This window comes from Rhinoderma darwinii, chromosome 2 (assembly GCF_050947455.1).
Source record: "Rhinoderma darwinii isolate aRhiDar2 chromosome 2, aRhiDar2.hap1, whole genome shotgun sequence".
Taxonomy (NCBI): Eukaryota; Metazoa; Chordata; class Amphibia; order Anura; family Rhinodermatidae; genus Rhinoderma; species Rhinoderma darwinii.
This window is the reverse complement of record NC_134688.1, coordinates 64,925,931-64,940,174: the sequence shown is the minus strand read 5'-3', so window position 1 is coordinate 64,940,174 and position 14,244 is coordinate 64,925,931. Positions and strand designations below refer to the sequence as shown.

Here is a 14,244-nt window from a genome sequence, read left to right as displayed (position 1 = left end):
GAGGTGGAAACACAAGATAAATTGACATGTTAGATTTTCAACCAGTTCAGGACCGGGCTATTTTGCGCCTTCAGGACCAGACACCGTTTAGCCATTTTTAGCCCGTGTTAGTTAAATGGCTATAACTTTTTTATTTGTTGGGCTAACGACGTGATTTTTGCGACGTTTTTTCCGTAGACAATGCAGGTTTCTTTTTTTATCGTTTTTATACACACCTTCTTTGCCATTTTAGAATTTTTATTCATAAAGTTTGAAAGCAATAGTAAAAAAATAAGCTTTTTTACGTTTCAGCTATTTTTTTTTTGGTAATAACATAGTTTTACCCTAAAATAGACCTTTTATTTGTGACCGTCATTGTCTACCGTAAATTTTAATATATTACATGTCTATATGAGGGTAATTGGGTCAGCGCTAGCGTTACAACAATGATTGGTGGGGGGGGGGGATGTTTTTTTTTGGGGGTGGGTATTTTATGTGTATTTATTAATTATTTTTTTTGCACTTTACTTTACTATTTTTTTATTACTATGGTCTGTCCCTCAAAGTTCAAAGAAGACCTTTGGGGAACCTTATATTTTTTTTTTCTTTCTTTTACACCATGTTTTTCCACTGTAACTGGAGCTGCACAGCAGCCCCAGTTACAGGGGAAATCAGCCCTCTCATAGTGACGATTGTCACTAACTGGGCTGTGCTGGGTCTAATAAGACCCAGCAGCAGGCTGTTAGTAACGGCACCCGGCGATCATGTGACCAGTCACATGATCACCGGGAGGAATAGAGACAGCGCCGCTGCTGCTGTCTCTATTCCTATACACAGCGCACATTCAGCGCTGTGTACAAGTGATCAGAGAAGACAGAAGCAGCGAAAGCTGCTTCTATCTTCTCCTCAGGGTCCCCGGCAGTCACTGACAGCCGGAGACCCGACATTCAGCTGCCCGATCGCGCGGGCAGCAAGTTAAAACCCGAGCCGTAAAAAGTCTATGGCTCGGGTTTTAAGGACCCCGACCGCCGGCTGTAAAAACACAGCCAGCGGTCGGGAACCAGTTAAATACGCACCGCGGGTCAATTTACACACGGAAATATTCTGCAATGTGTAGATGAGATTACCTGAAATCCAATTTACTTTACTGGTTCTGTAATAAGCTGCGGATTTGTTGCAGGAAAATCCACGCAGTAAATCCGCAGCACAAATCGAGCCATTTACGATGCAGAGTTCCCTTTAAGTCTCCACCTTTAGTTACCTGTATGGACTGCCGAAGTTTCTGAATAGCTTTTTGTAGATGAATCTCTTTGGGATTTGCTGCAATAGAGGCCAGGTCTCCAGCAAACACTACAGGAACTCCAGACAGGTACTCGGACCTCCAGCGGAGGTTAGCGGCAGCGATGAAGTTATACGGCCTGGTGAGCTCTTCCAGGGCCAGCTGTCCGAGATCTGTATAGAACTTCAGTGCCACAACATTACACGATTCATCGGACAAGTAAACCAGCGGGGCAGCACCTACAATGTTCAATTCAGCATTTTAGACAGAAAAACACGGATGCCTCAGGTCTTGCCTATAACATTTTTTGAAGGGATGTTTAACTTTTGGAATGAGATTTATAAAACACTGAAATGGGGAGAAGATTCAGAGTTTAGACAGAAGTGAAGATTGCCGAGTAGCTGAATGAATCCAACCAAGAACAGGACATCCATCACCGACCATACCAAGACGCAAACCCTCAGGTTCCGGCTTTGAAGCTATTATAAACTTAAACTCTTCGCTTTCTTAAATTTGGTAAGTGATAGTCTAGAGGCTGACTTTCCAGTTTCTAAAGAGTTCACTCTTTTGCGAGTCCATGGCTGTTTTCAAATCTCCTATAAGTTGCAACTACATGGAATACGTTAAACTGTAAGTAAACTTTAAAAAAAAAAAGTCTGACAGGTCAGAAGTTTTAATCGGTGAGGGTCCGAGCACTGAAGACCCCACTGATCGCTAGAACAAACTGGCAGAAGTGCTCGGGTGAGCGCTGCGCCGCTTAGTTTCTCATCTGCTTTCCTCGGAGCTGTGTACGGTCTCATTAGAAAGTCTAGGATTCTGTACATCGCTCGCTCGGCTTTCCAAGGTAAGCCGATCGAAACAAAGCAGGACATCGCTCACCAGAGCACTTCCGACGCTTCATTTAGCAATCAGTGGGGGTCTCAGTGCTCGGACCCCCGCAGATCAAAACTTTTGACATGTCAAAAGTTACAGCGATGATAGGGTTTGAATAAACGCGGCACTCAGAGGATATAAGAAATCCTTTATTTCAGCATAAAACAGAAGGCTTTGAAGGAAGGACAAACAGACCGTAAGGCTGGGTTCACACGACCCATTTTCCGGCGTAAACGAGGCGTATTATGCCTCGACTTACGCCTGAAAATACGGCTCCAATACGTCGGCAAACATCTGCCCATTCATTTGAATGGGTTTGCCGACGTAATGTGCAGACAACCTGTCATTTACACGTCGTTTGACAGCTGTCAAACAATGACGCGTAAAATGACTGCCTCGTCAAAGAAGTGCAGGACACTTCTTTGGACGTAATTTGAGCCGTTTTTCATTGAACTCAATGAAGAACAGCTCAAGATTACGGGCGTCAATGACCCCTCGCAAAATGCGAGGAGGAGCTTTTACGTCTGAAACGACGCAGCTGTTTTCTCCTGAAAACAGTCTGTAATTTCAGACGTAAAAGCCACTTATCGTGTGCACATAAGCTAAGAGTAACGGACTGTTTCGTGCTAGAATGCGCTTCTTCTGACCTAAAATTAAGGCAACCTGCATGCTTTAACCCCTTAGTGACCAGATTATTTTAAACCTTAATGACCAAGCTATTTTTTATGTTTTTCCATCGTCTCATTCCAAGAGCTATAACCTTTTTATTTTTGCGTCGACATAGCTGTATAAGGTCTTTTTTTTTTTGCAGGACAAGTTGTAATTTTTAATAGCACCATTTTGGGGTACATAGAATTTATTAAGTATTATTAACTTTTTTTGTGGGGGGGAGGAATAGGAAAAAAAACACAATAACTTTATTCAGCGGGTTGTTGCGATTGCAACGATACCAAATTTGTATCGTTTTTGTATGTTTTACTACTTTTACTCAGTAAAAAACACATTTTTTTTCTAAGAATTATTTGTTTTTGTGTCTCCATATTTGAAGAGCCATAACTTTATTTTTTTCGCCGATGCCATTGTATGAGGGCTTTGTTATTGCGGGACGACTTGTAGTTTTTATTGGTACCATTTTGAAGTAGATGCGACTTTTTGATCACTTGGATTCAAAGAAAACAGCAATTTTTGCATTGTTTTTAATTTTATTTCTTACGACGTTCACCGTGCGGGTTAAAATGATGTAATAACTTTATAGTTGGGGGTCTTTACGGACGTGGCGATACCAAATATGTGTAACTTTTTAACTTTGTTTTGTTTTTTAATAAAGCAGTTTGTAAGGGGAAAAAGTGGGTTTTTCCTTTTTTTTTTCCACTTTTTATTAAACTTTTTTTTTACTAGTCCTATTAGGGGACTTCACTATGCGATCGTCTGATCGCATTTATGATACACTGCAATACTTCTGTATTGTAATGTATTATGCGTATCCGTGTAAAGCGGACAGGCATCTGCTAGGCCATGCCTCTGGCATGACCTAGCAGGCATACACTACAGGCAGACCTGGGGGCCTTTATTAGGCCCCCGGCTGCCATAGGAGACCCAGACACTCTGCAATCTTATCACCGGGTGCCGGTGGGAGCTGCCGCCTTCTCTCCAAAATAACTCAGATGCGGCGCTCGCTATTGAGCGCTGCATCTGAGGGGTTAAACGGGTTCGAGCAGGGATGCCCCCAGCTACCTCTGGTAGATGAGAGCAGGGAGATTTAACGGCTCCCTGCTCTGTTTATTCCGATGCAGCGCCGTAAAAAGGCTATTGCATCGGAATAAGGCCTGTTAGTGGCCACCGTAAAAACACTATGGGGCGGTCACTAACGGGTTAAATAGCCCGCTCTGTGCCGTGATCAAACACACACAATAGCTCGCACAGGACATCGCCCACCATTTGGGCCAATCAGCAAACTCCTGGCTAACCTCTGTCACAGGGAGTGGCCAGTTCCTATTTAGAGGCCGACACAGCCTGTGACGGAGGTTAGAGAGGCTAAATTAATATATTGCTATTGAGAATCTTCCTATAGCAGGGCTGGAAGCGTTCACAAGGCTCCCAGCTGCTGTAGGAATACACCAGCTGCCGGAGCCGGTGATTGGCCCCGAAACGAAAGGGGCAGTAAAAACCCCTCAGATGCCGGTGGTGACTTCTGACACTGGCATCTGAGGGGTTAAACGCTTGCGACCAGAGGGGTTTCTGATCGCAAGCATTGCCGCTGGGTCCCTGCTGTTTAACACAACAGAGACCCGGCAGCTATGGCGCCCGTTCTTCTGAGCAGGCGCCATTTTTAAATACCCTTTCCCGACGTAAATAGGCATATTAGCGACGAGAAAGGGTTATTCTCATCTTGTCACTTTTTTTTGGGCCCAGCACACATGTATGATCAAAAATAACCCTATTGAGCTTCTCCATTCAGATTTCCTATCAGGAATTAATCCTCAATCTTCCTCTTTTCCCTGCTGCTCATTCCTCTGTTCGTGAAGATTTGTGGGCGGTACGCTTTGAGACACGTGCTGCAGAAGCGATCTCAAACACAAAGTGCTTGTTCTAAACTAAACACGGTTATTTCTAGATGTACATATAGAGATAACAGTGCTTTGAAGAAAGAACAAAAAACCAGCCCTGATAAGGGCTCTACTGCTGCGTGAGGAGTTTAGAAAACGTAGACGGCTCCAGGTCTACTGCACATGCCCGGGAACCGTCCTATTCACTTTCATTAGAGCAGGAGTGTGGTGGCCGGAGCTACTGCGCATGTCCGGGAGCCGTCCTATTCACTTTCATTAGAGCAGGAGTGTGGTGGCCGGAGCTACTGCGCATGCTCAATATGCACACCAGGTCAGCGGGAAATTCACAGCAGAAACTGCAAGCACGGCCATCGCTGCTGCACCCTAGCGGTGGCCGTAAACATTAGAAACCATTTCCAAACAAACCAAAAGACATGGGGTGGACCGGATGGATTATCTTCTGAATGCCCAAAATTTAATAAAGAAGGTATTTACAAACCTGCATATATTTCCATATACAACAACTTAAAGAGGCTCTGTCACCAGATTTTGCAACCCCTATCCCCTATTGCAGCAGATCGGCGGTGCAATGTAGAGAAGAGTAACGTTTTTTTAAAAAAAAAACAAGCATTTTTGGCCAAGTTATGACCATTTTTATATTTATGCAAATGAGGCTTTCTAAAGTACAACTGGGCGTGTTTAAAGTAAAAGTACAACTGGGCGTGTATTATGTGTGTACATATGGGCGTTTTTACTTCTTTTACTAGCTGGGCGTTGTGAATGGGAGTGTATGATGCTGACGAATCAGCATCATCCACTTCTCTTCGTTAACACCCAGCTTCTGGCAGTGCACAGACACGGCGTGTTCTCGAGAGATCACGCTGTGACGTCACTTCCTGCCCCAGGTCCTGCATCGTGTCGGACGAGCGAGGACACATCGGCACCAGAGGCTACAGTTGATTCTGCAGCAGCATCGGCGTTTGCAGGTAAGTCGATGTAGCTACTTACCTGCAAACGCTGATGCAGAATCAACTGTAGCCTCTGGTGCCGGTGTGTCCTCGCTCGTCCGACACGATGCAGGACCTGGGGCAGGAAGTGACGTCACAGCGTGATCTCTCGAGAACACGCTGTGTGTCTGTGAACTGCCAGAAGCTGGGTGTTAACGAAGAGAAGTGGATGATGCTGATTCGTCAGCATCATACACTCCCATTCACAACGCCCAGCTAGTAAAAAGTAAAAACGCCCCGATGTACGCACATAATACAGGCCCAATTGTACTTTAGAAAGCCTCATTTGCATAAATATAAAAATGGTCATAACTTGGCCAAAAATGCTCGTTTAAAAAAACCAAAAACCGTTACTCTTATCTACATTGCAGCGCCGATCTGCTGCAATAGGAGATAGGGGTTGCAAAATCTGGTGACAGAGCCTCTTTAAGCTATGATCATTGAGATGGGAATACCTTTAACATTTTTTTTCAGTCTCTTTTTCAACTGATGTATCTGCGTTTGCTAGAATGGAAATGTGCACCCATATATGTTTGAATACATTTGCCCTCTGACCTATAAATTGTTAATAAATGTATATGCTAGACATTTTGACCACTGCCTCATTGGAACAGAGTATCCTAGCCGCAGAGCAAAATTTCAGGACCCTATAAAAGGAATTTGAGGCAAAGTTGAACATTTCTGCAATTGTTCTACTTTTATGCTATAATTGCATTTAGGCATTGTACCTGGCTTTTGCTGTGTGGATATTACCAGTCCCACCACATCCACTTCTCCATATGCAGCTGTGAAATGAGGCTCCAGGAGGCGGCTGAATTCTGTCTCTTGTCTCTCGGTATAGATCTGCTGGAGGACATGCTGTAGGGGCTGATAATAAACATTCACCAGTGAGAATATGCATGATATAACCCCCCCAGTGATGGCTCATCTCCATCTTCCAGCCCCGCTCACCTGCAGCTGCTGGAACTGTGTCTTCTTGGTGGCCGTGAGCTGCACCGCAGACGTGTCAGACTTTCCTTTTGATTGGGAAGCTGCCAGCTGATAGATTTTGAAACGACTGCCTTCCTTTAGCAGTGACACTACATCATGTAAAGGGCGCCATATGTTCAACGTGTAAGCTGGAAATGGGATATAAAATATACTCCTCACAATATTAAAGTGACAGCAGGAGCGCTCTCTCAAGTTCGCAGTGTTCAACCATTTCACACAATGCTATAAACACAGGGGAGTAGAGATTTGTTTAATATTCCTTTATACAAAAGGGAAAGGAGCTGGTGTAAACTTCAGCGACAGCCTGTATCATCTTTGGTTCAGGGCAACTGCTCATGTGCTGCTATGTAAGCTCAGTTGCCATGTTTTTATTTTATTTTTTATACCACTTATGTCCACCCACAAAAAAAAAAAAATCAGCTTTGTGAATACCCTATTAAATCACTTGGTGACGACTGTTGAATTGTAAAGATCTAGTTGAACCGGTTAAAGCAGTTCCTCTATTATTGAATGGCGGACCATTTGAATGACCAGGTTCTAATACTGACTGGAGCTCCTCTCTGATCACCAGGCGACTTCAATATCAAAAGGGCTTGTCGAAATGAGACAATTTTAATTTGGCATCTGGCTATTCATCTAGTCTGACGATTTGTGTGGGAAAAATTACAAGACAATCAATCACAAAATGACCAAAAAAACAACAAAACAGCATGTTGTGGGACTACACAAACCTGAGGTAAAGTCACGGCCTTTATAATCCACAATCCGTATCTTCCATACTGGAGTGACATCCCTTCGTGTGCAGCTACCAGCTTCCTGTTCAGAGGATTCAATGGCTTTCCTGAATTCAGCCTGGATCTGAGCATGCCGCTTATCATTTACGGATTGTCTGTAGTGATTTAGGGCCCTCAGCTGATCACTACTCAGGCAAGACTAAGAGTGGAAATATAAGTTATTTAGCAAGGTTTGCGGAACAGTTTCATCAAACAAGATCCATTATTTATAGCGGCTGTCACTTTAATATGTGGTCCTTGTTAAGTCAATGTCAGAGCGGCTACTGTGACAAACAGCGCAAAAAAAATATAGATTACAGTGGATCAATGCTTGTTGTGATTCTGCTGTATTAATAAGAAGAGCGCTACCTCCGCCTCTTCCTGCGTCCTCACTGTGGACGGACAGCAGACGGTATACAATCTTATACAGCAGCAGATGTCGGGTCATTACTGAGGAGCGCAGTAGGAGACGGAGCAGAACTCTTATAATACACCAGAATTAGGAATCTACTTGTATTCTTTCTATGGGGGTTATTAAACGGCACAGTATTTTGAGTGCCATGTGACACAGTAGCCTCTCGGCCATTATAGTGGCAGATATTCTTTAAGGGAATATGATCAGAATGACAGTTTATTATAGCGCTCACCGTTGTAAAGCTGACGCAGCAAGTAATTAATCTTTACCACGCGCGGTAAAAATACGACTATTGCTCAATTTATCTTTTATTTGTCTCCTGAAGCCAGTAAAGCATTAAAATGAGGAACAAACTGAGCCAGTTCTATTACTAAAGCAGAGATTGGTGCAGTTTATGATCACTTCTGTGAAAGCTACACCTCATCAACAGCTAGGGGGCGCCACACATTTTTTACACATTTGAATGTAGTTATGCATTTCAATTCAGATTTTTATTATTTTATTTCTTAGGCCAAAAAGAAAAGAAAAAAAGAAAAACTATTCACAAAGATTTACATTAAAGCGCAACTAAACTTTCGAAAAACTTCTGCCATGCCATAGTGACATGCCAGAAGTTTTGATCGGTGGGGATCTGAGCACCGAGACCGATCGCTAAATCAAAGTGACAGAAGCGCTCGGGTGAGCCGCTTGGTTTCTGATCGGCTTTTCTCGGAAAGCCGAGCAATTGGTGTACGGGCTCAATAGAAAGTCTATGAGCCTGTATACCCACTGCTCAGCTTTCTGAGAAAAGCCGATCTGAAAACGGCTTAGCACTCACCAGAACGCTTCTGCCTCTTCGTTTTAGCGACCGGTGGGGGTCCACTATGACGTCAGAAGTTGTTTGAAAGTTTCGTTGCAATTTAAGTGTAAAGCGGTATTAGATTTTTCCACTACTGGTGTTAAATCTGAATAAGAACGAACAGGAATAATGATTTCCCCAGAGAAACTTTCTTCTGTACGGAATACCCAGTTACAACAAAATAAATCCCGGTTTCATCACTAGGTTTCAATACACTTCCATGTTTTAATTTTTTTTGCATGGACCGAAAAAGAAACAATGTGGCCATAAGGGTCAAATAAAATAACCATGTGACAGACGATCCATCACCATTTATTTAATACACATCTGGACAATACCATCAGGAACAAGATGCCAAATTAGAAAGCTACATTCATTATTATGAAGAAAGACTTTCCGTATGCATCAACCAATACCATTTTGTCAGATTCTCCATAGCAAGAGACAAATCTTTTTTTTTTTTTTTTTATTATTTTGTGTACATGCAGTGGCAGTTCTCAATCTGAATCGGAGGAGATCCTAACAGAATGTTGTTAAATGGTTGAAAGAAACGGCCATACGTGCTGATACAATACCAGTTCCTAGTAGGACCTGGTATTTATAGTCCTATTGATCCCTAGTCTCCTTTTTATACTTCTCTTCCTAGTAGGACCTGGTATTTATAGTCCTATTGATCCCTAGTCTCCTTTTTATACTTCTCTTCCTAGTAGGACCTGGTATTTATAGTCCTATTGATCCCTAGTCTCCTTTTTATACTTCTCTTCCTAGTTGTACATATCCATATAACTCTTACCTCAAGGTAACTAGGGTCAGGCTCATTCTGAAGAGCTTCATAGAGTTCGGCACCATCCTGGAGAGAGCGGATCTGCGGTTCAGTTAAAGACTGACGTCTTGGTCTTTTTTTTACAGCAACAGCTACAAAAGCAAATATATCTGTAATAACTACATTTCTTTATTCTGAGAGGGTGACTAAACTGTATCATTTTGTAAAAGTTATTTGTGTTACAGTCATGCACTAAAACCAATTCCAATTTGGCAAGGTACAGGCACCAAACCCATCATGGCTTCAAACTGAATTAATCTTAAGGCCCCATGAACACGACTGTGAAAAAACGCTAATTACAGACCGCAATTATGGACCGCCCGGTTCTATTGGCAGCGGACAGCTTGCCGTAGCGCTACGGAAAGGTATCCATGCCGTAGAACCATGCCGGGAAATATGGAGCATGTCATACTTTTCGGGTTTTATGGGCCGTGCTCCCATACTTTGTATGAGACCATGGCCCGAACTTGCGGCCGTCTGTGCCCGCAATTGCGGGCTGTGATTATGGGCACGGCCGTCTGCATGAGGCCTTAGGCATAAACTTCTCACAGTTCTATTCATTACAGATAATTTAACAAAATAGATGTAATTATGTAACGGTACATAGTATTGTCAGCAGCAAACTAAAGGAGTGGCAGGAGTGGTATCTAGTAAGGACTGGATCTGCTGCGAACACGATGGGTAATGGGATTCACATCCACAGCTTTTTTTCTTTATGAGGATAGATCTGCAATATGTGCATGCTGTAAAAGGCTCATAAAAGCTTATCGTCTTGCTACCAGTATAACTTTATAAATACACATTCCTACCTTCCTGCTTTTCATATTCCTCCTGAATGTTGACAAATAAGACTTCCAGACTCTTCTGTTGCTTTGCCGAGTGTTTTTCTGCCTCCCTTTCTTCTGCACGCTCATTGCGAAACACATAAGTCCCATTGGCCATTTTTACCATCCACTGGGTAAAAAGATAATTGGGTATTTTAGAAGTCCCAAAGGAAAGTAAAAGTGTCTCTCTCAAATGTTCTATGACATGCCACAAAGCCCCTAATTGGAGAGGATGGAGGACATCACTGCATATTATAGAGATCATCCAGTAAATGATTGTCGTAATGAGATAGAAATAAAATCCACAGATTGAGCAATTTGTATCTCTGGGTAAATAAAATAATAATCTAGCAGTCTAGCAAGCTGAGAGGACTTTAATAACTGGATTTTTGTCACTCACTGCAAAATCCTTTTCGCATTATGTTCATTGGGAAACAGATGACCTTGGGTATAGCTGCTGCCACAGGCAGATACTGAGTGTTCGCTCCTACTGGCTATATCCCTCCTGCAGACACAGAGCTAAGCCACTTTTGCACATAAGCAGCAGGAGAAGCAGGGAATAAATCGGATACAAAACAAAAAAAACACATAAAAAAAGGACCCGAGGAAAAAGACCCTCAATAGCGCAGTCGACTGCGCTATTGATTCAGTCAAAACAACGGAACCCTGTGACAACGGTGACCAACGGAAACCATCAACGAAGTTTCCGTCACCATTGAGCTTAATGGTGAGGGAAACAGAAGCGAAAGTTTGTTTCCCTTTCCGTTGAGGGGTTAACCCGACGGAAACCCCTCAACGGAAGGGCAACGCCGATGTGAACAGACCCTTCGAGAAAAATTTTATAATACCCAACGGGAACATACTTGGTTGGTTGTGGTGTCCCCCAATGAACGTAAAAAGAAATGTACTCTACGGTGAATAAAAACAATCAACAATCCAGTTTACTCGTCCATGTCATTGTAAGACACAGATGACCTTGGGATGTCCAAAAGAAGTAGCCAGAGTGGGACAAACAAAGAATGGAGTGCGGTAGGTGCAATGCCGCCTGCAGAACCATGTGACCAAGAGAATCAGACAATACAAAAACATCCTATAGAATGTAAAAGAAAAAAAAAATTAAAAAGGCGTGTAGAGGATCACGTAGCTGCTTTGCACATCTCCAGAGCGAAAAGTTTCATTTGAACCGCCTGAGTGGTGCGGGCCGTCACCTAAAAGGGGAGCACTTTGATCAGTATGCCTGACCAATGGTTGACCAAAATCAGCAGGCTATGATGGGCCTTGGATGCCACCAAACCTCACCCTGGAACCCTGAAAATTCACAAAGTGTCAGAACGGCTGAACGAAGTTGTTTGAGCAAGATAAATCTGCACTGCATGAACCACATCCAACTTAGTGAGGGACTGTTCCCGAGGATGGGTACGAGAAGGACAAATAGGAGGAGAGAGTGATATCTTCATCAATATGAGATGCCAAAGAAGCGATAGCCACCAGGAAAATGACCTTCCAAAAAAGAGAGCACAGGGAAATGCCATCTAGAGGGTCAAGAGTGGAACACTGCATTCATCAAGGACCAGATTAAGAATCCATAAGGATCTGGGCTGGTGGTAGAGAGGCACAGCATGTGCCACCGGTTGCATTAAGGTAGGGACAGACGATTTTTCTGCCAAGGGATGCTCGAAGAGTACAGATAGGGCTGAAACATGACCATTGATGGAGCGAAGACCCAGGCCCATCTCCAGACCTTCCTGAACGAAGGAATGTAAACAAGACAGGGAGAAGTGAATTGGTTGAAACCACCTTCTCACGACAGTGGGAAAAAAAAGATTTACAAATCTGTGATAGATTCAGAACAAAGGAGGTTTCCTAGTCTTAAGCATAGTCTGAATGACCTGCTCAAACAAACCACGTGCTCCCAGTAGAGTGACTTCAACCGCCACATTGTTAAACCGAGAGTAGTTAAACTGAGAGGGGGGAGATGCCAGGGAGCTTTGGCCAGGAGAGGGAGTAGATCAGCGTACCAAGCACGATGAGCCAATCTAGAACAATTATTGGAATGCCTTTAGCCTGGACTTTGAGGATTTGGGGGGAGGAGCGGAAGAGGAGGCAAGCTGTGGGAACCTGAATTGTGTCCGCAAGAATGACTAGTGCATCTACCGCCAGTGCTAGTGGGTAATGAGCCCGGGATACAAACATGCCATGAGGTCAGCGTCCAGAAGGCCCCACTTGGTGCAGATTTCTCAGAATATCTCGGGATAAAAAGGGGCCACTCTCCGGGGGTTGATCCCTTCATGACAGATAATCGCAATCCAACTGTCCATTCCAGGGATAAGAACATGTAGGAAGAGAGTAGCCACCACTACAGGGAGACAGACTGACCGGAGTAGGAGAATGATATGCCCATCTTAGAATGCTGGTCGTCTTGGATATGGCAACAAAACTCCGGGTCCCGTTCTGATGGTTAAGGTAGGGGACTGCATTTGCGTTGTTTGTTTGGATCCGAATGAGATGACTTTCCAAGAGATGGGTCCAGTGCCAGAAGTTTAGGCAAAAGTTCCAGAACACTGATCAGAAGAGAGAACTCCTAAATTGACCAAACCCTGAACCGTCCAGTTGAGAAGGACTCCTTACAACGGATGCCAGCCACAGGAATGGTAGGAAGGAGCAGGGAAGGGTCATTTTGAAGGATAGAAGCCACCACTAGCAATAGCAATGGACTGAAGGGGTAAGAAAATGGTATAATACAGGGAATCCGCTGAAGAGGGCAGGTGTGGAACTGGGCGTATGGGATCGCCTTCATGGGGCAGGCTAGAAGTCCTAACAACTTCATCTAATGACGAATGGAGACTGGATAGTGTTGCCAAAGGGACTGAACATCCTGTTGGAAGATGCAAATATTCTGGGAAAAGGATCCTTACCTTAGTGGTGCCGAAAACATATGTGCAGTAAGGTTATATACCAAGAGGGCGATAGGGAAGGCTTAGGAATGTTGATTAACCAAAGCAGAATAAGGTGTCATGGGTGATGTGAAGACTTTCCAAATTGGCCTACCTGGATGGAGCTTTAATCACAAAGTCATTGAAGTAGAGATGGCTACCATGCCTCAAGAGTGAAGAGCCATCACAAAGGCTAGGACATACGTTAAAACCAGCGGTGCGCTAATGCCAACCCAAAGAGGAGAGCCATAAAATGGTAGTGGCTCAACTACACTGCAAGTCAAAGGAACTTTCAGTGTGACTCGCAGATAGGAAAGTGAAGTTACACATGTCCTTGAGGTCTACTGAAGAGAGGAACTCCCAATTGATGTCATGACCGACCTCAGAGACTCCATCCAGAAGTGCCTGAACCGGGCGTATCGATTGAGGCATTTCCAATCCAAGACCAGGCGTACCACGCCCCTTTTTCTTTGGGGCCATAAAGAGGTGAGTGAAAACCTTGAAAGCGTTCCTTCGTATAAACTGGTACTATTACCTACTGGAAGAGAAGAGACCTGACAGCCAGAAAAAAGGAAACATTCGAAGAGGTGCTAAGAGGTACTGGACTTAAGAAACAGTCCAGAGGCATAGAAGCAAACTCCATTTTGTAGCCTTGCGTACCACCCATGTAGCCTGCACATGGGAGAGCCAAATGTGCAGAAAAATAAGTAGTCATCCCCCCCACACACCCCCGGGCTGACTGTGCTTCAGGTGGTACTAGGCTTGTTTGCAGAAGCCTTGGTGACATGGGGGCAAGGATGCCGAGAGAGACTGGCGAATGACTATGGAGAGAGCCGTGGAACGGGCCAGTAATCTAGTTATTTTTAGAGAGGATTCACATATGTACCTTCTTGAAAGGAATATATATATATATATATATATATTTTTTTTTTAAAAGCTCGGCCAGTTATTAAGGAGGAATACT

General features: G+C 43.8%; 1 protein-coding gene across 2 annotated transcripts in view; it reads right to left on the bottom strand.

The window, feature by feature from the left end:
• The window catches only part of BRCA2 (BRCA2 DNA repair associated), a 47,791-nt gene that overhangs the window by 3,708 nt on the left and 29,839 nt on the right, over positions 1-14,244 (bottom strand). For both annotated transcript variants that reach the window (XM_075851702.1, XM_075851701.1), the window contains exons 19-24: positions 10,333-10,477; positions 9,494-9,615; positions 7,406-7,607; positions 6,636-6,802; positions 6,413-6,551; positions 1,241-1,497 (exon numbers count right to left, since the gene is read on the bottom strand). In XM_075851702.1, coding sequence (XP_075707817.1) covers positions 1,241-1,497; positions 6,413-6,551; positions 6,636-6,802; positions 7,406-7,607; positions 9,494-9,615; positions 10,333-10,477 — 1,032 coding nt within the window. The remainder of the gene's footprint in view (positions 1-1,240; positions 1,498-6,412; positions 6,552-6,635; positions 6,803-7,405; positions 7,608-9,493; positions 9,616-10,332; positions 10,478-14,244) is intronic.